At 34.6% G+C, this 24,600-nt stretch overlaps 1 protein-coding gene across 2 annotated transcripts in view; it reads right to left on the bottom strand.

The window, feature by feature from the left end:
• Positions 1–24,600, bottom strand: part of tmem108 (transmembrane protein 108) — an 86,843-nt gene that overhangs the window by 44,392 nt on the left and 17,851 nt on the right. For both annotated transcript variants that reach the window (XM_015354617.2, XM_015354616.2), the window contains one exon: positions 2,018–2,103. In XM_015354617.2, coding sequence (XP_015210103.2) covers positions 2,018–2,057 — 40 coding nt within the window. In that variant the 5' untranslated portion in view covers positions 2,058–2,103. The remainder of the gene's footprint in view (positions 1–2,017; positions 2,104–24,600) is intronic.

Raw genomic sequence — 24,600 nt, 5'->3', positions numbered from 1 at the left:
CATCCAAAAGATGGCAGATATAAACAAGGAGTTGCAAAGAGATTTTGGATACAGCCTCAGTGGAATAACCATTAAGGAAAACAGAGTCTACAGAATCATATACTGTAGCTCCCTTATCAGCTTCTTTAAACAGGAGATGAATTCCTTGCCATCAGCTCTGACTCTATCTAAACTGATCAAAAGGAGTCTTTCTCAAAGAGTTAAAAAATGTGTTGGGAATAGTTAATGGTCCAAAGCTACATGTCTGAAACATATCCAACTTTTAAGCAATCCTAAAACCATGTTAAAGTTAGCCAGATAAAGGCTTTAACTGCTCTCTGCTCAATCTCCACACTTCTCATTCAGACTCAATACATTTGCTGATCTGCATAAAAAAACTATGACAGACAACAGTATTTTCAGTATGTTTAATAATTAACAGAAACCTCCTAGACATCCAAAACAGTTAAAGCATATATATTTTAAATTAAACAGTATGATTCTCATTGAACTTAAAAAAATCATGTTGCACAAGCAGAAACAGAGACTCTCTGGGAGGCAGGCAAGTGAACACCAGCAGTTCTAGGCTTAATGTGTTATGCTTGGGGTGTTATTAGTTACTTCCAGATTGTCCCCTGTTTCTTCCAAATGCCTGGAACACACTTTTATAGATACAGAGCTGATTTTATGTGAAACAGTCTCATCAGGGACGTTTTCCCCAGATAGACAGGAAGAAGGATTGATGGAAGTCTCATCGTTTTACTGCTAGGAACGTGATCATATACGTGGGCAACATATGATTGCTTTCTAAAAGAGGTCAATGAGTGCATCTCCGAAGGACTCATTTCACAGAAACATAAAAACATAAACAAGGATAAGAAAACCTATAATGCCTTGACTCAACAAAACTCACCTGTGATGGAAAAAATATTATACAGTATATTAAAAGATCTCGGAAGCTCAAGAGAATATGTCAATATTTCTTAAAAAGAAATAGAGTGAGGTTCTACTTGAATATTAATGTATAATAGAGCAGGAAAGACACTAATTTTAGAAAATGCACTTGTCCGTTATGAAAAAAATACAGATTTCCAATACATTACATTTTTTACTGCAAGAAATTTTTGTATAATTGCATAATATAGTATATTGACAAAAATATCATAACATAAAATTTATTATATATCAATCTACCATGTATGGTAAGCCTCAGTAATCTTTGGTTCACAGATAATAAGCAGTAATAGGGGGACTTGCAGTATTATCATATAAATGCTGGTCTGTCTATTAAAAACACTGAATTAGAAGCCAACAGGAAGCAATGTCTACAATTGAGAGCCAGATATTGCTTACTTGATTTTCAAAGCTGCAGTGCGATTCTTTTTAATTAACTGCATTTCATACAGCTGAGGATTAGTAATGAAGATTTGTGCTCATTTCTTTTTCATCATTTGTTCTTGTTTGCAATGCATAAGTGAACTTTTTTTCTTGTACTGTATGTAGATCTTAATTCAAAAGAAAATTCTGTCATTTATAGGTCTGCTTTTTTAATACATCTCCACCAAATCTAACTTTTATGGTCCTCTTGGGTGTTTCATTGAGCTTTTATTTTTCTTGCAATAGCTTCTAACAAGGTCAATAAGGTCTAAGATTTAACCTGAGGGTTGAAGGGAATACAGTTTGAAAGCAGGCAGACAGTGTTTGAAACCTCTAGCCCACCTCATGGGCAAGTAACTGATGAGGCATTTATTACATTAGTATTAGTCATGATTTGAATAATGACTAATGATTAGTCAACAATATACAGAAAATGACTCAGCGTTTGGGTGTTCCACTGTCTAGGGATGCTCTGTACCCATGAGTGACTGTGATCAGATCCTACCAGGGGCAGAGCAGAGCTGCACTCTTCACATAAGCATCACTGATCACCCCAGAAGACTCATCCAGAAATGATTTGGCACTTATGAGTAAAAGACAATGGAAGAGTTTTCATTAGACTGATTCCCCTAACACACTGGCAAAAGCATGCTTTACTTACTAAGCAGTTGGCAGCAGAGGACCTGTGAGCTATTCTTCATGGTATCATCTGATCCAGCTTGTTCTCCACGTTTTTCATGGTTCTCTCTAAAGAAAAAAAAACACAAAAAGTGATATCCTGGAGCTGTAGAGCATTCAAGTAATAAGAGACAAGATAAAAACAACACATTTTTGGTTGAAATCTTGTATTATTTCTAAATGTAAAGGTTGTTCGTTTCAGCTTTGACTGCTTCACAGATGGATGGCTTTGCTCATTGACAGCAGTTGAGAGTATTAATGAATATCTGAGCCGATTTTCTAAAAAGTAGATTTAAAGTCACAGGCACTCAGAACAGGGTTATGGAAATAACAATTGGAACCAAAAAAAGTAAAATCCTTGTTGATCAATAAGGTTGATTACAAATATCAAACAGCATAATTTACCTATTTCTTGTGTGTGCTAAAAATGTCAGTGTGCCTACTACAAAAAAATGGTCATCCTTTGACGCTCATTATACATTTTCATTATATGTAGCACCAATTTTCACAGAGTGAGCATTAATTCCTAGTGATATTTTTAGCAAACTTTGTGCCATTCCATGGTAAAAAAGTAGACATCAGCCCTCTTCTCCGCATAAAGCACAAACATGGCTAAAATACAGACGTGCTAACAAGGAAAATGCTGACTGTTACCTTTGTTCTAAACTTGATGATAAATTGCAGGGCTTGAGAAGTCTAATTATTTGTTCATCAGAACAATAAAAAAGCTCTCTTAAAATGTTGTGGAGTTTAGTTCTAAATCTTAAAATAAGCAGGTCAAATAGGAACTATACCTGTAAAGGGTTTGCCCCAGAGGCAGTTTACTGACAAGAATACAACTTTTCTTAAATATAATATGATTTCATTTATTGGGATTTCAAACTTCAAGCTTTGATTTACAGGTGCAGTTTCCTGTTAGGGCATCTCCTATGATGCACTTTGGAAAACACTTTAACACAATATTTAGGTGCTGAAGTCTGTAGATAAATAACACAACGTGACTGAGCTCAATATAAAATTTAAACAAATGGTACGAAAGTCTCAATGGAAAAATGTGATTGAACTCTTGTTATTCACACATTTTATATTATATTATTTTATTCTATCAGCATCCAAGGCAAAATTAGCCCTACAGGATAAAAAATAAAACATTTTCTTATCAGTTTAATTTCTGTTAAATTAACCAAGATTTGGTTTACTTTAACATTATCATATTTTAGAAATCACCCATATTGTATCTATCCAAATATATCTGAATGGCAGTACAAGTGTATCCACTTAATATCTCCTTACCTTATATTGCCACTTGTATTTTCATGATCCAAAATACATGTTTTTTTATCTTTTGTAGTGTATTGAAAGCTCTATAGAGTAATCAGAGGACAGAGCTTATTAACGTGCAACCTACCACCATGAATGAATATTTCGTATAGGCTATCAAACTGTTATGTTAGCTGGTAAGTTTACCAATCCTCTTGTTATAAATCTCAGCAAGAAAAAAAATGAACATGTCAGATTGCAAATCTGTGCAACTGTCTTTTAAACGCAGGGATAAATCTTATACCAACTTCAAGCCATCTCTTCAATAATGAAGATAAAAAAGTTCTATAACCATCTGAAGCACTGTGATAAATGTTGAGTGAATTTCTAGTCTAGAATGAATTTAGTGTCCGGACTTTATTTAATAAGGTTGAAAAACAACCTCTCCTTTGCAGAACTGCCAGAGTGCCTTTGCCAGAGTGTCTCTCCTCAGTACACAACTGAGATTTTTTCAAAGTACTTACGGAATGTGGGTTAACAGAATGATTAGTTGTTATTAACCCACATATTATAAGTAATATGATACCAATTTGTTAGTAGATGCTGTGCCTGTTCTTATAAATTTCTGCATACATATGTAGCTTTGATACACTGCTTAAGACTAAATGATATATGATATACTATATGATATATGTTATATTATAAATGATATATTCTCAAAAACTTCAGAATTGAAGAACTTTAACACTGCATTGTATTTGAACACCTAATGGTGTTAGATTTCTAAATACTTTAAAAAAACTTTAAAAGAAAAAACTATGGTAGAACACTTGAAGCTTTTCAGGCTATAGTGTTTTGATTGTTTAAACATGCAATCAGTGAATCCAAATATATATATATTTAATATTAAAGTTATGGTAGGACACTTATTCACTACAAAACACATCATACAAGTTGAATATCTAATTGGTAAATTAGATTTACCAACGTACTGTAGCTGGATGGTTTGTACCAGATATCCATGATAGTTCATGTAAGAACGTGTACAGAAGTATGTGTAGAGTAGAACTTTATGGTTCTATTCTACACATACTTCCTTTTTTAGTTTCCACTTCTGTCTCTGGGTTTTTGTTTCATGGGTGCTCCTGAAATAACCCTGTCACTTAATGTGTATTCCAATTGATACATAATCTTTGTTTTGCCTCAGAACCTTTGATTCTACAGCTTAAGAACAGCTTTTCTAGTTGAAAATTTTAGACCTAAAATGCACACAATGCAGCTGGTTAGAGACCAATTCAAATCAAGATGGTGAATTCACGCTAAACTACCGGTAGTTGAGATATGAACTGCCTTTAAAAGAAATGAAAACTAAATTGCAAAGAAGAGCTACATACTGCTGCTTCTGCAGCACAAACCTCTTTAGACTGAAGAAATTACTGCTGCCTCTCAAGCTCTGTGACAGAGTTTCAGAGAAAACCCTGCTGATCTAACTAACGCCCAGGGGAATGTTCTAAGCAGGAAGAACAACATTATCTATTTGTTAAAAAAAGCAGACAACAGAGGAAGAACTTGATACCGCCCTTCAAAATTTCATAAGACTTTGCTTAATCTAATTTAGACCAAGGCCACAGCCATTTCCTAGCAGAGGCAAGTGTTGTTAACTCAGAATGAAAAACTTTGATGGTTATAAAAACTGGACTTTGATCTAAAGAATAATGAGGTCATGACCTCACAAATTACAATAATTATGAAGTAATTACACCAAAGTATGGCAAAAAGCAAATAAAGGAAGTGTCTCAAACACAGACTTACAGAAATACACACACACTGCTTCACACAGTAGAAGCAAGAGACACACAAAAGAAATGGATTTAAATAATGAGACATCCCAACCCAACAAGATGGGGAAGTATAGAGCTCTTCTTATTCCTTGATCTACAGTCAAATACCTTATTTAGTGCTAAAAAAGACATTTCACCTTACTCACAGACTCAAGTCTCCTTGAATTGATATTAATATTTTTTAAATCAATAGTTCAACAAATGGAATCAAAGTTCAACCTCTTTTCTCTTCATTATTTTTTGTTGCTGTTGTATAAAGATAATCTAAAATGCATGAAGATTTGATGTTTTTATTTGAATTGATTTTGATTATTTGTTTGTGTAGGTTATTTAAAAAGTTATACTAAAGACTGCAGCTTGAAAAGAAATTTTAAAACAAAGTGTTATTCCCAGACTGGATTTTAATAAAGCAACATGAAATGCATTAGCTGATGTTCTCAAAAAGTGAATTATGTCTAAGGGCAAAGATGGATACCGTATGTAGTCCAATACTCGATGATTGAAGGAGTTTTGCTGAATAACAGTCGCGCATTTAATGATCCAAGTCATGGTAGAATGTGATTCATGTCTCTCATATATTTACATTTTTCCTTGTCTATCAACATATTGTATTTAAGCAAAAAGGTTAATGAAGACTGACATATTCTTGGGTTAAAAATAACCAAATGAAAAGTAGTTCTGCAAAATCCATTACTGGAAATTCTGAAAGGAGAATAATCCCTAATGATTCATAATTCAAAATCACAAAAGAAACCAAGCACCTGTCTTTCACCATTTTAAAATCTGGTAAATTGTCTGTTTTCAAAATTAATTTTCACTCAACGTGTTTTAATATCACAGCTCAGTTTGAAAAATTCAAGTCACTTACTCTGTGTATCTTGCTATTTAGAGTACAGCACAATTAATCTATTTATGTTCAATTGTCTGTCTAGTGTGAAGCATGTTTAATTTCCCTTTTAAGTATAGGATTTTAATTTACACAAGTGCATAAAATTAAAAAAGAAACTGAAGACTTCTCTCATTTTCTATGGCTTTAAAATAATTATGAACCAAATATAATCACACCGGCCCTGGTATAGTTAATTTAATTTAACGCTCTGTAGATGTAGATATGTGCAACATATTTATTTCACACTTTAATGTTTTTTGTGGTTTTGTTATTGTTTTATACTTAGTATCTTGACTGAATTTAATTGCTGTTTACTTTGGATAAAAGTACAAAGTTTCCTTTTCTGAAATTTAAAATTCTTGTTAATTATATAAGTAATCCATTACACCAGTAACTTGGAATTGTAATGGATTACATCTTTTGGGTAACTTCTCCCAACACTAAAGACAGTAAACATAATGAAGCAGACCTCACACAGCCTTTTCAGGGATCGAAGTAACTTAGAAACTTTGTTTCCCTGCTGCTTTTGTTGATGTGATATAAAGTTCCTCAGGAGTAAATTTTCTGCTTCACAGACATCCAGTAGAGACATCCAGCAGTGATCATGTGTATAACTTTGCTACAAGTACAGGAGTTAATGGAGTTCAAGAACAGTAAGATACTCATTAGCACAAAATGGTCTCAATGGGTTATAGCTGCTCAAAAACATTTATTGAAGAGAGGAAACAAAACAAAAGTAATGCATTAGACATTTTATTTTTAAGATCTATATCTGATGATCACCTATCTCATAGAGAATAAATGCTAGGGCATTACAGGGCTGTCAATAACAGTACAAATTTATTTCTATGCTCTTGTCATGTGAAATGTCCTTCACAGCAGTGTTTAGCACACTTAAAAATCTAGAATCTTATACCTTACAGAGGAATTTAGCCACTTCCAATAATATCTAATTTTGTTGAGTTATTAGTAATGTATATGCATGTTTTGAGTGAATATTTTAATACTGGCTTGAATGCTCAAATACTTGTAAGGAGGAAAAAATAAATGTCATCAAACTAATGTGAATTCAAAACCTAAAATGAGTTCACTCCCTTTCCTTCGACAAATCCAAATCAGATCTGGTACACAAAGCCTCTTTGACGAGTCACACAATTAGTTGAATGGCTTCTCTCCGAGTGCAATAATTAGTGGTTCACATTATTTCAGAATAAAAACATCTGTTTCTGTAAAGTCCCCCAGTCAGATAGTGAGCTTCAAGGAAAGATTCATCCTTCAAGCCCAAGACATTTTTCAAGTTGAAAGTTGTAGGAAGGCTCAGAACAAGAGAAGGTTGTTGAAAATTTCAAAGTTGCTGAATATCTCTTTGATATCTATTGTTACACCCAGACATGTCTTGGAGCGTGTTCTCCCTCCAAACCAGGCAGATGGGCAAGGAAGGAAACTGGTTCGAGTCATCTTGAGGCCTTACGTGACTTTACGGGCTCAGAGCACAAGCAGCGCCACTATGTGATGTGATGTGATGTCAATTTTGTAATATGCTTAGTGCCACTGAGCTCTGTTTAAAATAATATGTTCCAATGTGAACTGTTGCTCAGGACTGGCAATGAATCAATGCATACTAATAGGTTTTAATTTCTTTAGCATCACTGTAATCATGAGAGAATAGATTCTGTAACTTATCAAGTTATATTAAAATTTCTTTATTATTATTAGACCTTTAAAAATGTTACAAAAAGATTCCCACAAGGCATTCTCAATCTGGATACGAAAGGGAATCTTTGGGGAATTCAGTATTTAACTAAAGGGAAAACAAGACATCTTTGAACACAATTCTCCAGCCATCCTGTTTATAAAAAGGCTAATGGGACTGAAGTATTAAGTATGGAAATTATGGTAAACAAACATCCATAAATGCCAAACCACATGACGCCTAGAGATGTATTTGCTGCTCGGCTGAGATAAAAAAAAAATGAAAACATGCAAATTTTAGCTGGGTTAATCCCAACTACAAATGTTCCAGCAACGCTTTAAAATTGCCATGAATATGATAAGTAAATTACCCCTCAGGAAATCCAAGCTATGTCTAACTGCTTTTAAATTTCTCAAACATCCCTGATAGTAATCAACTTCCTACTAATGCTGAGACAGTTTCCTGGAATTATCTGAAAATTATTTGAAAAACAGAGAAGCATTCTAGATTTACAGTACTATCAGCTTATCAAGAAATGTCACTTGTGCCACATATTTATTGCCTTTGCACATCTTTTGGGTAAAACTTTCAATAGATGACACCAATTGCATCACTGACCTTTAATGTCTAATTAAACTATTAAACTATAATTTTTTTTTTATTTAGTTTGGTTACTGCCTCTATGGAGGGATAATATCTCATTCCAGTACATACTGTAATAATATTTTAATTTGACGCCTCACTCTTTTTAAACAACTCTTTTTTTTACTTTTATGCTCACCAAATGTGTAATCGTCACTTGTTTCTTCTCTTGAACACTGCTTTACCATAGGCATGGCGTCGTTTGGCTTATCGATTTTCAAATGTCTGTGACATTGACATGCAGAGAACCATTTGTGAAAATCTTCAAAATTAGTAAAACATCCAATATGTTTTTTTTAATCAAACCTTATTATACATTCACCTGTCCTCAAGAGTTGTTTAATTAAAAGTATTTATCAACTGATTCATTAAGTGATACGGATAATAATCAATCATTTTATATTTTGTGTGTCAAGTGGGAGGTAGCTATGAAAAAGATTGCAACAACACTGGATTAGAGCAAATATTGAGATCAAGATACTGTTTTATAACAGTAAAAATAAATAAACAATAAAATCAAATGTTACTGCTTTCATCAAGAGTCACAAAAGGTTTACATTGACATAATAGTGAAATTCAGAATTGTCTCATCTAACTACAGGATCTGTTTGTGCAACCTGGTAAATTAGTGTGGCAGGTTTGCATTTAGGTACTGTTAGTATTTCATTCTCAAGCAGTCCTCTTCCTTGCTTCTGATTAAGGGCTGTTTAATTCTTCTTCAGTTTTGAGTAGAAGGATTAAAGAATTTCCATGTCAAAGGTAGGTTAATTTCCTAAAGGTTGCCACAGCAGCTAATCAGGCAAGAGCTTTTACTGGGTTCTGTGGTATTATTCAGTTAAGAGATCACACGAGTCCACTCTTCCAGGACGCAAATGCTGGTCCCCATTAATACAGCTGGGTGGACTGGAGCAACTGGGATAAACTACCTCAGTTGGCATACAGCAACAGTGACTGCAGCAGGGAGTTGAAAACACAGCCCACTGTTCATGAGACCAGAGACTTACTCCAGCATGTTACACTATATCACTCCCCTTGTGGCCAAACAAAAGTCCAAATAACAGCAGTGATGACTGCAGAACTAGCAATATTTTCATTGGCATTCACTGGTAATGGGATCATATCTGGGTAGAAGATAGCTGCGGTCATTTGAGGGTTTTCATCTATCAGCAAATATCTCCCATGCTGTCAATTTGAAAAAAAAAAGAAATTATTTCCACCCCTAACCAGTGGTTTTACAAACCTTGATGGTTATTAATCTTGGACTGTTTTAGATTATTTAGAAAGAATTTGCTACCACCCAGCCTTAAGGGTACAAAATCTGATGAAGAGATAAACTGCTTTTGTAATTAAAACTATAACCACATCGCTTCTCACATCTCACCGTCTCTTCCAAACCAGTATTCATCCTGAAGGCAGTTGTGGTTATGAAGCCTTTTTCCATAAGTAGTAGTCTTTTTAAACACTTGTATTCTGAGGCATTTTAAGGTCTCTCGGCTGTTTGGACAAACACGACTATATTTGCTACAGTCTAAATGAATTAGCAGCTATGGTACAGTGTGTGGATATCTTCAACAGCATAATCCTTGTAGTTATAGATGAAACACCAATCCACCGATCCATTCTTGAATCAGTACTGCACAATCCTCAGACACAAAAAAACATAGTTATAGCAAACTGAGTGTTTCCAGGTTCACAAGAAATGATCTGCATGATCCTTTTATATCTATATGGGAAGGCACACAAGTCATTTATTACACAAAATATAATCAGACTTTTTCATCATGCAAATATGAATTCCACTCATATGAGGTACAACAAATAGTCTATTTTATTGGACTCTTTTCTATTACTTGTCTTTTACAATTCTATTCTGAAAACCATACAAATAAAGGAACAGCAGGATAAAAGTCAAGTCCACATTAGTGTAAATTTATGAGGATAAAAACATCAATAACCAAAGCCACTATTTTGTAAAGGTCAAAATTAGAAAGTCAGACACTTAAGATTATTATTTTTTCCTTCTGAAAGACCACTGTTTAATTAAATTCTTCTGTGTGGTCTATGTTGTGTTTTGTGTGCAATCTTTACTGTGCTCCAATATTAATATTAATCTTTAATCACATGGAAAATCCTTTTATTAAGAATAGTCCCATGGGCTCAGAGCATGAAAAATGCATTACTCCCTTAAGAAAAGCATGATGAAACACATTACTGGATAATCTACTCACATAAAAGCTTAAACAAGTATACCTAAAAGATCTATGCTTTCAGTGACTGCCAAAATTTCCATTTCGTGATAAAACAGACTTAGTTTGAAAGAGCACATTTCATTTTTGATCAATTTTATGTTCTAATTTTCCCATAGCCATAGAGGAATTAGGAAACCGCTTTTGAAAAATACAAGTCTAATACACAATGTAATAATTAATTAAATTAATACAATAGACAAAATATGTTTTTGTATTGGAGTTAAGATACCCAGCATATTCATACATTTATCTGAATAGTGAAGTAGTATTTGTATCATGAGTAAGAATTAATTGATTTCACTATGTACTGATGCAGACCAAACAAGAAAATAAAATAACTTACAATTCACACTTCTAAAATATCTATATTGATGTTTCAGTAAATCTTCATAGTCTAATCCTTTTGATTTATGCACTAGACTCCTATGAGACCCAAACCCAGATGGCTTTAATAGGTTCATTTTGAAGATTAGTTCAATATGCTGTTTCTTGCATGCTGAGAAGTCTGTTAGTGGGAAAGGCTGCAATACAACTGACATGAAAGAGAATTTAACTTCTATAAGTGCTCCTTGATGTTTGAGAAGGACTGCCACACTCCTGCGTTTATCAAAAACATGCTACATTCAATATAATATTTTCACCTGGCATCAAATATCATTGATAGGATTGAGGAAAAGTGACCATTACTTAAGCAGAATAATTATTTTAAAATAGTTTTCAATTGAATTCTTTCTGCTGTTGTGCTGTTTGTATTAAAGACCATATACAGTACAAACATTTTCTCAGAAAACAGGCTTTCCAATATACATTCATCCATAATTTTGCTGTTCACATATATTTGGTATCAACAATTCAGTATAAAAGCAAGGAAAAGGAAAGAAGTCAGTACTTTTATTTTTAAAGGACTCGGTACTCTTATTTCTTGAGTTTTCTGGCCCTTTGTATCAATCTGATAATATGATTCCAGTAATAGACAAGGAGAACATCAATAAAGTGTTAATAACCTGGTAGGCAGTGATCCTTACAGATTATTAATTACATAGCTATTAGCTTAATCATAAATGTGTAATTTATAATTATTTTATTCATGTCTAATTTACCATTACCCGTTGTACTTGTTATGCCTTTACTTATTTACATTAAATTGTAAAATTGTATAAACATTAAACGTGCATGTCAGCTTGGCAAATTTATGGAAAAATGACTAACCATACCATACCAAACACTAGTACCAATTACTAAATTACTATGCAATGCATTTCATTGGCATATGAGCAATGAAAACAACAAGACTAATTAAGAAATTATTTGTAAATCAATTTAATACTTTGAACAAAACTAATTAGTCTTTAAAGTAAGTCACCTCAAATTAACTATATTTATGTAAACAGGTCTAGCCATCTAGTAACTAGACTGTCCTCTTCACCTTTTCTTCACACAAATTTTGTGTGCTTTTAAAGAGCTGAAGTCACAGGGAACAAACAGGCATCAATGGCAGATTGTTTTTTTTAAAAGAAAACCAATTGCCACTGACAGATTAAGAATACTGCTCTCACCTACAACTTTTTTTCACGGTCATGTTGCTAGCATGCTTTATTCAATCCTTATGTAAGTCCTTATAACCATATATGATATGAAAATCTACCATTAACACACTTAAAGGTATGATATTAAAACTTTGGCCCTGATGTAATTCTTAATTAATGAAACATTACAGCTCAAAAGTAGTTATATATAGTTAATAGTTAAATTGGAATTTAAAATTTGCTGCATTTCTTTTAAGGACACAATGGATGTGTGAGTGAAATTGTGCCATCATGAAGCAAAGGCAATGAATCTCCAAGAATGCTTAAAGACAGTCTTAAAATACTGTATTTGAGTGTCCTACAAGACTATTGTATCCACACTTTTCATAGGCCCCAGTAGGTTGCAGTAGGTATGTGACCACGTCAGCTGTCTTTATGACACTTGACATCAATTTAGTTCACTAATGAAAGATGATTAAACTTCACAGATGGTGAAACATGATGAAAGATCTATACACACATTTGTAGACATACACTAATACTATATAGTATAGTACATACTGTACAGACATGTACTGTATACAGCACTAGAAAGAGACGTTGGGGCAGAGAAGAGAAATGTTCATTGAACGTGAAACACTGTTCAGTGAGTTTATTGCTAAGGTTCAATCTTGTACAAGACCCTGTCACCATCACATTTTGCAGACACCAACATCTAAATATTCTCTTGAGGTATGACAGTGTAAGACTGTGTGTGACAATAAATGGCAAAAATTGTTTCCCAGCTTGGCCAGTTTATTTACTTGAGCTAAACCTGACTGAGCATATTCAATGACAAAAAGGACCACATCACCACATGACCTGGGCAAGCTACAAACAGCTGTCACAGAAGCATATGACTCAGGGCTGGTACATCATTGCCCATGAATATGGGGATATTCAGTCATGAGAGGATGACTTTATCCAATGTACTGTTACTTTAACATCACTTCTGCATAATGCTTTTATTTCAAGCTACCATATAGTCGATAAACTACAATGTGTGTATGACAGGCTGACTGGTAAGGAGAAAAACCTGAAATTATATCGTGAGCATTAATCTAAGGTAATGTTTTTGTGACAATAGTGACTACAAGAACCTCTGCAACTGGTACTGGAACTGGTAATTCATTACTGGTAATTTTCATTACAATTAAACTAATCTCAAACCTTCACAGTACTGTGCTGTGACTGCTAGCATTCCTATAGTAGGCATTATGCCCTAAAAATTTATAGCAGGAAGGAAAACCAAAAAATACAATTTTTTACAAACAGTTGAAGGATGTATTACATTGGTACAAGCCTATTATGAAATCTTTTTGGGGGAAATTGAATTATTGGGTAACACAGTTGGTGAGATGGCTTACCGTGTAGCTTTGCAATATAATGCAAAAAGCTAATATGATATTGATATGTAAGTTTTAATCTTATTTTATTGCTGAAATAATACAACAGAGGTGGGAGTGCAGTCCACTTCCAACCAAGAACAACCCAGCACATTTTATTTTCAAAGTGCAGAAATGCTCATGCAAAACAGCATCTTTCTCTCTGACACTCTTGAATTTGAATACTGACAATTTAAGATGCAGCATGTGTTGCAAAGTTCATGTAAATTGTTAGTTTATTATTATTGTTATTGCCAATGTTTTGAAGCAGTATGTTTGTCTGTACTGTAATTATATAAGACAGCATTGTTTGTCTTTTGTGCTAAATTGTCTTTCCTGCATCACTCCTTATCAAAACTGTGGCTAGCATTGCAATCTGTTGCAGGCTAGGTCTTGCCTGGATGACAAAGGAGATTTTAGGGGAAACACCAACACAACATTGAATATTAAAAGCCTTCTACAAAATACAGCAGCATCAAACAGTTCAGCTGTTTCACAATCCACAGTGCAACCTCATTCAAAACTCTTTAAAAAGCTTCTAAGAGCTCTCAAACCCGCCCACAGACACCTGCTTTTATGCTGGCTAAATAATGTTCTTAAGTGTTTGAATGGAGTTTGTTAACTTCTAATTTCCTGTGCAAATCAGCTCCCTTTGCCCAAAATTACAGCCAATACAAGTAAGCCTTGTGAGTATTTCATATTCACTTCCAAACTGAAATTAGCTTTCTTAAGATGTCTTAGTCATTTTCCTAGATTAGTACAGGTTTAAACTTTCCTTTCTCTGATATTTGAAGAATTATAAAACAAAATCTATTGTATAATCACTTAAATGATGGTTTACTTTCACACATTACTCATGCTTGTACTTGGAAATATCCATAAATCTCTAAAGCAACACACGTCTGACCGTACAAGTCATCACTGCCCATGACTGACAATGAATCACTTGGCATTTAAACTTTTCTAAGTGAAATTCAAAAACATCACAAATTATGTGTTTCCAACTGTAACATACAAGCTAGGGTTTATTGAATGCTAACATTTTTCAATTCAAATTAAATAATATTTTAATTATGTAACACTTCATACGTAAATGAAGCTATGCCCCACATTCCAGAAATTGCTGGTTCCATCTGGTCAATGTCATAAGGAAATTCCCAGAATTCCTCAGGTGGTAGTGCAGAATTGGTTTAGTCACTGCTGGGCTGGATTACCCTTGACTCTACATGTCAACCCCTGTGACCCTGAGCACTTTTACCTTTGAGAGTTTTCAGTACCACATCATTCTATTACTTTACCAATACAGAGCCAAGATTCACATTCTGCTATGGGAGCCTGTTGCCAAAACAAATATAGTGGAAAAACAGTCTATAAAAAGATTGCCATCAGTAATTTTTTTTCTACTTAGGATTGATTTCTAGTAGGAGATCAGAAGAATTATGCTTTCACTTCGCCATTATAAAGTGTTTTGTGTTGATTAATGTTAAAAATCCCAGATAATTACATTAAGATTCCATATTGGCAGCACAGAGGAAAGTGGTCAGCATTGCTGCCTCGCTATGCTGGGATCCCGAGTTCAATTCGGGAACTAAAGTGCTGTCTGCATGGAGTTTGTATGTTCTTCCTGTGTTCCTGTGCAAATATTACTCTGGGGTGCTACAGTTTCCTCTCAAAAACATACTGGTAGGTCAATTGGCCTACTGGGAAAATTGACCCTGGTTTGAGTGTGTGTTTGTGTCTGTGTGTGTCCTGTGATAGACTTGTACAGGATCTTGTCCAGGGTGTATCCTGCCTCCATAGATGGATGGATGATTCCATATTGTAACAACAAAATGGGACACAGTCCAGGGGGTTTGAATGCATTTGATAGCTATTGTAGCTATGAACCCAACCTTTACCTGGATTCAAGAATGGTCTTACTCTTTAACTGGAATAGCACATACATGTTTTTAGTTTAGTAGCAATTGACTTTAGACTTGTTTTTAAATCTGGGGTTAAACCCTAGTTTGTCATTGCCAGTTCCTACTAAATTAAAATTTGAGAGATTCTACCAACTTTGTATCTTCTTGTTTTTTTAAGGAAATTGGTTGTATTTTCTGTGTAGAGGTTGGAAAACAAATCTCATCACTTGAATGCTGTTAGGAGTCAACCTCCTATTTCATTGAAAGGTCAGGTTGATCAGTTGTCATTCCATTCATCCATCCATTTGGGATGTCAAAGGGATATTTTATATGTGCACAGCAAAAGAATAAGCAACCTCTCATCAAAGTGCATTCTTAGGAATTCTTTTATAACTGAAAAATCCTGTAAGGAGCTTTTAAATATTGATCAGTAAACTAAGTGATCATCAGAACATAAGAAAGATTAAAACAAGAGGTGCAAAATCAATCCATCTTGCTCTTTGAAAGCTAACAGCAAAATGATCCAAGAATTCCATCAAATTGTTTCTTGAACTATTCCATTTAGTCAGCATCAACAACATGTTACAAATCACTGCCTCTATATTTAATTTGACGAACATAAATATTTTAGCATTCTCACAACTTTGAATGCTTATACGTGACAGTTACAAATATATAAGCATTTAGGTTTTTCACTTAGAAAACTTTAGGTGGTGCATTATCAGTCATAAACAACGATGACTTGTAAGGTCAGGCACATGTTGTTTTCTAATCACAGTAATGGTGCAACTTAAAGAAAAGGTAGCATGGAGTACTCATCTGTCAAAATAAAGATCCTCCCACCCTTTAAATGACTTTTTTTATGCTTGACAGCAGAGATGACCTCCACAGAAAACTTGAACAAAGCAGAGTCAAAGACATTACAGCAATCTGTCTGATCTAGAGGAAACATAACCAGGCACACTTGCCAAAACTAGCATCCTCAGTAAGGTACCTGTTCATGTACTTCCACACATCTCTTCATTGCTTGACAGCAACCACCAGCCAGCAATTTACACTCGTCAATTTGTTGCTGACAATAACATGACAAGTGTAAAGGATTTGCAAGAGACTTGCTATTTCATTGTAATGAAAGAGATCTTTAACTTGAACAAATAGTAGGTCCACATCTTTGCCACTTGGCATTTAGTGATCCAACTGAAAGAGATGGATACTTCAATTTGAAATGTGTCGGTACTTGAATAATAAATATTACTGTTCTAAAACAATGTAGTGTACATATTTATGAATACGGTATATATATTTACTACTGTATTATACAGTAAATTCATTTTTTAAGGTAATGGAATACATATATTTACTGCATCTGTGCATTGCCTTGAAGCAGACAGAATCCGATACAATGTTTAATATTCCCTTTTGTGAACATTTTAATTCCATTCCACCCATAGTATGCTTTTAACTTTTACTATTTAACTACATGCAAACTTCACATTTAGTACTGTATAATAAATTTCAATTGCTGTGTTATACTAGGCAATTCAGTAGATGTTTCTTTTACCATTAGTGTAAACAAAACCTAAGATAATATTAAGTTCTAGAAAAGAAGATGTTAAAGTTCTTACATACATAAAGAGCTAGTGTGGGTGCATTTAAAATTAGTTGAGACTGTGAAAATGTATGGAAATTAATTTGTTTTCCATTTTCCAGTTTTTTTGTTTCACTGGCAACATGGTTGCTGACAATCAGGAAATTGTAGTAATGTATATCATCTGATAAAAAACAGCATTTTTTAGAACAATTTATGCATAAGTAATAAAGCCCAAAATGTGGGACTGGCAACAGCAATATGCAGTAATGATAATACAGTGGATAAAAATAATCTCTCCAAGTTAGAACTGCAGTTCCTACTGTAAAAACAACATCTTACATACACTAATATGCACAGTACATGCTGTAGCATAAAATGGTTCAGCAAAGAAAAGTGGAGAAATGTAAATGTATGGTAATCTTCATAATGTTTTCAGCTCAGTGGAGAAATATTTGTCTATATATATATTGGTCTCTCTCCTGATGGGCTCAGCTGTGTCTGTAGTTACAACTTTACTCATATTTCTTTGTTTCTATCCAGTCTGAAGTTCTGTCATGCTGCATCTCAGGCTGTGCTTGGTCCAAAGTCTTTGTCTTAATTTACAGCTTTCTCACTGTTCCTATACACACTCCCATTTCTGAACATAGTCAATCTGTCTCTTGATACAGCCATGCTTCTCCTCCATTAACCCAACGCAACAGAACAACATAAGCATAGACATCATGAATTCACCATCATTTACCACACCTTGGTGTCTCCCCAAAAAACGTTTTTTTCCAACTGCTATTGCTGGTTTTTGCTAATGTGCTGCTCTGTAATTATGGAATTACTAATATGGACTCCTGCATAATTAATTAATTCATACAATTCATATACTATATATTTTTCTAAGGCTTATAACCACTACTTTAGAAAAATCCCAGAACATCATGAAGAATAAAAATAATTCTTGGAGCATTTCTCTATACTGGAAACATAAGCATTCAAACCAATCCCCAGCGCTTCAGTGTAATATAAAGCTGTCTTGATGTCTCCTGGGAACACTGTGTCATAATATACAATTCTCCAAAGACGTAATAACTACAGAAACACTACAATTATGAGTCCAAGAGCTGCATGAGGCTAGCATAAAAGCAGGTTTGAGAACAAGCTTACAAAAAAAGACACTTTTCCACAAACATGCTCTTCTCAAGAAAAATGAAAGTAAACATCTACTGTTACAGAGAAGAGGTGAACATTGATGTGTTTTTTGGGGTTGGTTGATAATCATTAAACAAAAAGCCAATGTCTGGAAAAAAAGTAACATAGTATAAAATGATTCTGAAGGAGAAAATGCCTCTTCACCTTGAAAAGATTATCTTGTATGGTGCGTGTTTTTTTATATTCAGATGTGAAACTGGGCCACAAAACAGAAAGTATAAATTACCTGAAGAATGTTGTATGGATAGACATCAACATTAACAACGAGGAAAGAGAAAGACATAGACATGGTTTAAGCACAATCAGAAGTATGCAACATAATTTTAAGAGTACTGAGACTAAATCGAAGACAAAAGGACTGGGCACTTATTTACAAGAAAAGATCAGAACTGGATCAAGGATATACTGGAGTAGAGCTCAGGAGAACAAAAACTGCTTACACGACCATTATTATTTACTGGCTAAGCAAATGCTACTCATGATAACCCAGCTATCTAAAAACTTTGAAATAAGTGTCATTACAAAGTAAAAAAAAAGATATGATTGTGTAAGAAAGGAAAATAACATTAGTAAGTCTGCAGGCGCACAATAAATAAGGAAAGCTATAAACAATAGTTTATGAGTGAAACGTTTGGAAACATTGCCTGGGGACATTATCATATTTATACCTACCATATATTGTACATATTGTTGAATATGTTCATTTTAAGTTACAGACATTTTAAAATGCAACAAACATTGAAACCAATTGTATTTTTAATGCCTCTCAGTAGGCAGAACACCACTTTATAATTTAAATTCTTATGTGTATAACACATATCCAGCACATTATACATATTGTATATAACTATAGAACAATTTTGTAACACATCTTTGGCTTCAGGAGTATATATGTAAAGATAGACATTTGTAAATAGGATTCTGACTAAAACTTTCAAAAGTCCTATGTGATTTTGTGCCCATGCTGCATTCAGGACTGTAAGAATGGTATTACATAGTGTCATACCATAAGCCTGTGGAGGAGTACACATACTGTATGGAGTGGCATGGACTGGCAGAGATATTGTAGATGTTTGTTCATTAAATCAACTAAATAAAAAAAGCAACTGCCAAAGCAGCGCTTTTTTAAAATGGATAATGCATACAGACATGTCAACCCACTCATAACTTATGATTGAGCTAGTGTCTACATCAGAAATTCATTAGTGTTTATGTGAGCGTTAGCTGGTATTGCTGTAGCGTAACTGACAAAAACCTCAGTGAGGTTATCATCAACAACAACAAACCAACAAACTAGCTACTTCCCTTTAAATTAATGGTCCCCCATACCATTACCACTAAACCAATATTGCTACTTTAAGAAGATGTCCCTCGACACGGATTTCTCCTGTAGGGGTGTAATGTCAAACGAGACACAGAACTGTGACTCATCAGCCTTTGCAAATATTCAGATGATATAGTCTTGTTACCATTGGCATCCTCAATGGATAAGGGCAGCTCTGAGCCTTCTAATGGCAAGAGTCACAAATCATTGGTCTTCCATAATGCCAAGAAAGTGCTAGAAGCGATTCCTCAGGCTGTCCCTCCTGGGTTTTTAAACATTGTTTTCAAAGTCTGGACTGGTAATTGGTAATTCCTGTCAGATACAATCTCCAAATCATTTTGATGAAAACAAGTGAACCTTTGAGCCTTTTACGTGTGGAAACACGACTTTTACACACAAATACCGACAAAAGCATTTCACTTGCCATAAATGAGCTGTCACTTGAAGTCTAAGCATATTAAAACCTAGTATCTCTGTTAACAGAATTGAAATTGCCAGAAAGTAAAAAAAGACAACCAGAAAATGCTTTTGCATGAGGGCTACAGAGCAAAGGCTCTCCACTATTTCCAGAGCGTGTCAATTGCAACATCTTGACAACTAATCTGTTTTTGGTTCACACTGATTGCAAGACGATGCCGGTGCACATTTCCTTTTATTTAATTTAATCTTTATGAAAATATCAGGGCTCTAGTTACAGGTTACAGAAGGGGGAAACATCTCCAATTCTGAACATCTTTGAGGTTTACAGAGCTTGCTAGCTTGAGCTCCCTGAGCTAATAGTTTGACATCCCAAATCCCTACACTATTTATTCACTAACACAGTGACCACACACTTTCCAAAATCAACCGAGGCCTTTCTTTTATCTCACTTGTATGTTTAGTCTAAAATATTCAAGGAATATATTGAGTTATGATGTAAGGTTTTTTAACCAGCCTAAGCAAATGAAGTATTTCCCAACCCTATATGGACTGGGTACCAAAACGTGTATACTTCGCCTATATCTGCACATTTAAATCACTTAAAGGAAAACACAAAAGCCGTTTATTTTTGACTAATGCAACTTTAGAAAAACAAAAGAAAATCCTTGAAAAAGATATTTTGGGGATTATTGTCTTTAACAATTGCCCAGAGCTTCCTGATTTTCAATCCCAGGCTTTTCAGACACAGCTGAATGTCAAGGTTTAAAGAGTTATTTGTTCCTTCAGATTCACGCTGTGTGCTGTAGGAAATAATTACAACATGTCAAGGGAGCTGGATGCCTGCATTTTCTTTACTGCTTTGCCTTCCATTCCCTGCTACGTAACAGAAGTACTGTATTAATGTTGAAAGACAAGCTGTATGGGCATTGAAAATGTAATTGTTCTTGTGCATTTCTTTAGCTTGCCTTGCTTTCTATCAGTGTTTCTAGCAATCCATTGTTGATGACTCTTTGTATGGAGGGAAATTCTCCATTCTCCAGCAAAGCCACAAAGAAGGTCTGACCTGATAAAGTTTAGGAATCTTTTTTCCTAGCTGCATAAAAGTAGATATGAGCCTTCTTTCAGCTACAGTATGTTATGGTAAGTTACTTTATGGAGCTGACAATATATACTGTAGCTTACTCCACACATTTTTTTCCCCCAAAGTAGGCAAATTCTGCTTCATTTCCTGTTATAGATTAGTTCAGTAATTACTGATGATTACTGGGGGGGGGGATGTTCCACAGCTCAGCAAAATTGTTTCCTTGGGCAACGGCTTATCTAGATTGCAGAAGTTTGTTTTTTTATTTAACATTTTAGCTATTTCTTAATTAGTATTAAAAGTAAAAGTTATGTTTGTAATATATACTTTTCTGCTTCTGGTACCACGGGTGTCAACATTTCGGAAAGCCTGAGGATGCTGGGTAAAGCTTTGTTACAGATCTCCTTCCAAAAGATCTATGCATTTTCCGACTGCTTTTATCCAATTCTGGGTAGAGATGGAGCCAGAGCCTATCCTGGCAAGTAAAGGGCGCCAGAGAGGATGCTAGTCCTTTGCAGGCCACATACACACAGACACAAACACGCATGAACCCACCCCAGAGCCAATGTTCTTGGAACGCAATTAACTTACCCGCATGTCTTTGGCCTGTGGTTGACAACCAGAATACCCGAAGGAAACCCACGTGAACAAGGTTATAATATACAAATTCCACTCATATAGCACCCCAGGGACTGAACCCAGGGCCCCACTACTGCAAGGCAGAAATGCTAACCACATAATCGATTGTTCTTGAAGTTTTTAAAGATCTTGATCTACCTGTATACAATATAAGTGCAGGTAAACACACTCAAATACTGTACTTTCAATCTACATCAAGTTCTCATGTGGTTATTTTTCTGTAAGGCAAGGGTGTCTAGTCATTATCCTGGAGGTTCGACCTGTCTGCCCAATTTTACTAATTAGTGTCTTCACTGGACAAAGTGTATAACTTTAACCAGTAACATAAGGGAACTGATGAGTTAAAAAGCCTTCAAACTTATGGCCTGAGGCCCTCCAGGAACAGAAATGAATAGCGCTGTTCTACTCCAATCCCTCACTGCATGGTTTTGCCAGTCCTTCAGCTGCAGTAATACACACAATTAAGAAAGTAAAGCATATTTCTTTTTATTATTTCAACGGCAAGAATTATCATGAAACAAATTGGAAAAACCTAGTAGCAAAACTGCATGGAACAAGAATTTCAGGTTTGATGTGCTGAATGACCTCTTTTAAGAAACGTCTCATATGTTTTTATACAATGTACGAATTTCACTTTTTTTCTTGCATTAAAGCTAGATCCATTTTTTCTCACCATGCCTGCAGTGTAATCATGCTCTAACTGTGTCTGGTTTACATCAGAGTATATACCTTTGAAAAGATTTTCTGTCAGCAGACTTTGCATCTAATGGAATCGTGGCTCTTTCATTTGAAGAGTAATTTTTCTCGCACATATTCTTGATGAGGTACCGTAGGTGAAATTTAACATTTAACCTATTGGTATAAGCACTCATAAACACATAAACATAATATTCCAAATCCAACTTTTTTCTCCTTGCTTTTGAAGATGTGTGGGCCACAGGAAAGTGTAATGAGGGGAGACTAAGATCTTTTCTTCAAAAATGTCCATTTTGAAAATGTGTTTTTTTGGCATCATCATTTTGTCATTCTCCTGTGTCTTGGTAGCTTTTGTTAGTAGATTCATATTCCTGTGCACAAAGTAATCTAAGCACAAACTGTGTTCGGACAGCTGAACATTGGGGATCCACTGCAAGAAATGCCCCCAGCACTTACTGGGTGGACTGGATCGACTGGGGTAAAGTTCATCACTCAATTGATAAAGCAGCAGAAGTCTGCAGCAGGACCTGAACCCATAACCTGACACTTATCAGGGCAAAGGGTTGCATACTACATCTGTATGTGCATTTACAACTCCAGGACTTAACATATTGCAGGACAGAGAAAGAAATACATAAATATTCTGTTGGGTTTTGTCTAAATGTCTTGATTTCCAAAATTAGTGGGTCTAATATTAAGTCCCCCTGTAATCTTAACATATTTTTCACATGAAAGAATCTCATTGTCATTTTCCAGAGATACATGAAACATGATAAATACTATAACTTTGACATTCATTTTTATCACTTAATGTGGAACACTTATCACTGAAATTGTTATTGTAAACAGGTTGTCTTTCATTTAAAGTCTTTCAGAAGGGTGCTGTTCAGCTGCTCGACTGCTGTCATTCTAACAGCAGAAGGAGCTATTATTAGCAAAATGAGTGAAAAAATGTAACAGTTCCCAAGGCAGGGGGTCTGACTGAGTTGATTACAGACATTGTTTCAAAAGCTGCAACCTTGATGGTTTAATTAAATGAGCATTACACCAAAGTCAAACACAAGTCTAATATGAGCCTAGGTGCATCTTGTATTCTTTCATAACATCCATATCTGATATTAAACCTCGAAGTTATGTGAAAGGCAAATTTGCTGATTCTTCTGAAATATATCAGACAGGATAATGTAAAAAAAAATGTAGCTGGCCTTTGCATTCGCTGAATGTACACAATACAATGAAATGTGCGAAACATGGTCCACTGACAGTAATACTCTTAATGCCCTTTTTTAAATGAGAAATTTGTCAAACCTTTGCTATGCATCACATTATTTCTAAGGTAACAGTGGCGTACTTAGTATATAATAATCCTGAGTTCAACACTGGATTGGAGAAATCGAACACTTTGTTTATAGTCACTGTTGTCTTTCTGATATCTCTTTAAATGCTCTATAAAGAACTTTCCTTCTCCTAAAAATCCTTATTTATCCATTACACCACTTAGGCTCCTATTTTTAAACTTTCTTACCTTTTGGGAAAAACGTTCCTTTTGCCTCCAGCAATGCAGATTTAAATTAAATTTATATTTTACCATCAGCTAACACAATTGATCAGGAAAGAAAAACACCATTAAATAGCTTTTCAACAGGACAAAAGGAATGCAACCTTATTAGAGTATTATCAGGCAGGAGAAATGTACAAAAGTGTTTTTATCTATAGCTTTGTTGTATCGTCAGTAGTCACCATCTACTGTAGCTGTAATCATTGGTCCAAACACAGAGCTTTGGTCTCCATGGTGATAGTTTTTGCTCATACTTCCATACACACATAAAGCACTATTAAACTAAATCTTCTTCTACAGCCTTAATTCTACAGTAAGAATTCATGTTTTATTCATTATTAGCCCTACTTTATAATGAAATTAATTTGTTAATTTTTGAATTCAGCATTCCACAATCTTATTTTGTATTAAAACTGTTTCAAATTAGCAGACAATGTTCTACATATCACTAGGGACCCCTGAGCGTCTGAATGGAACACACAGCATGAATAAAACTCTGCATAGCATATATTGTAGGCCTAGTAATTGGGGAGAATATGCGACAAACCTTTTTATTTAAAAACTGTATAATTCCTGAAAATATAAAAAAGAGCGAAATGATTTTCCAGCTGACAGAAAAACATTACACTGAC

This window comes from Lepisosteus oculatus, chromosome 6, assembly GCF_040954835.1.
Source record: "Lepisosteus oculatus isolate fLepOcu1 chromosome 6, fLepOcu1.hap2, whole genome shotgun sequence".
Classification (NCBI taxonomy): Eukaryota; Metazoa; Chordata; class Actinopteri; order Semionotiformes; family Lepisosteidae; genus Lepisosteus; species Lepisosteus oculatus.
Note: the sequence above shows the minus strand (reverse complement) of the source record. Positions and strands in the feature narration are given on the sequence as shown.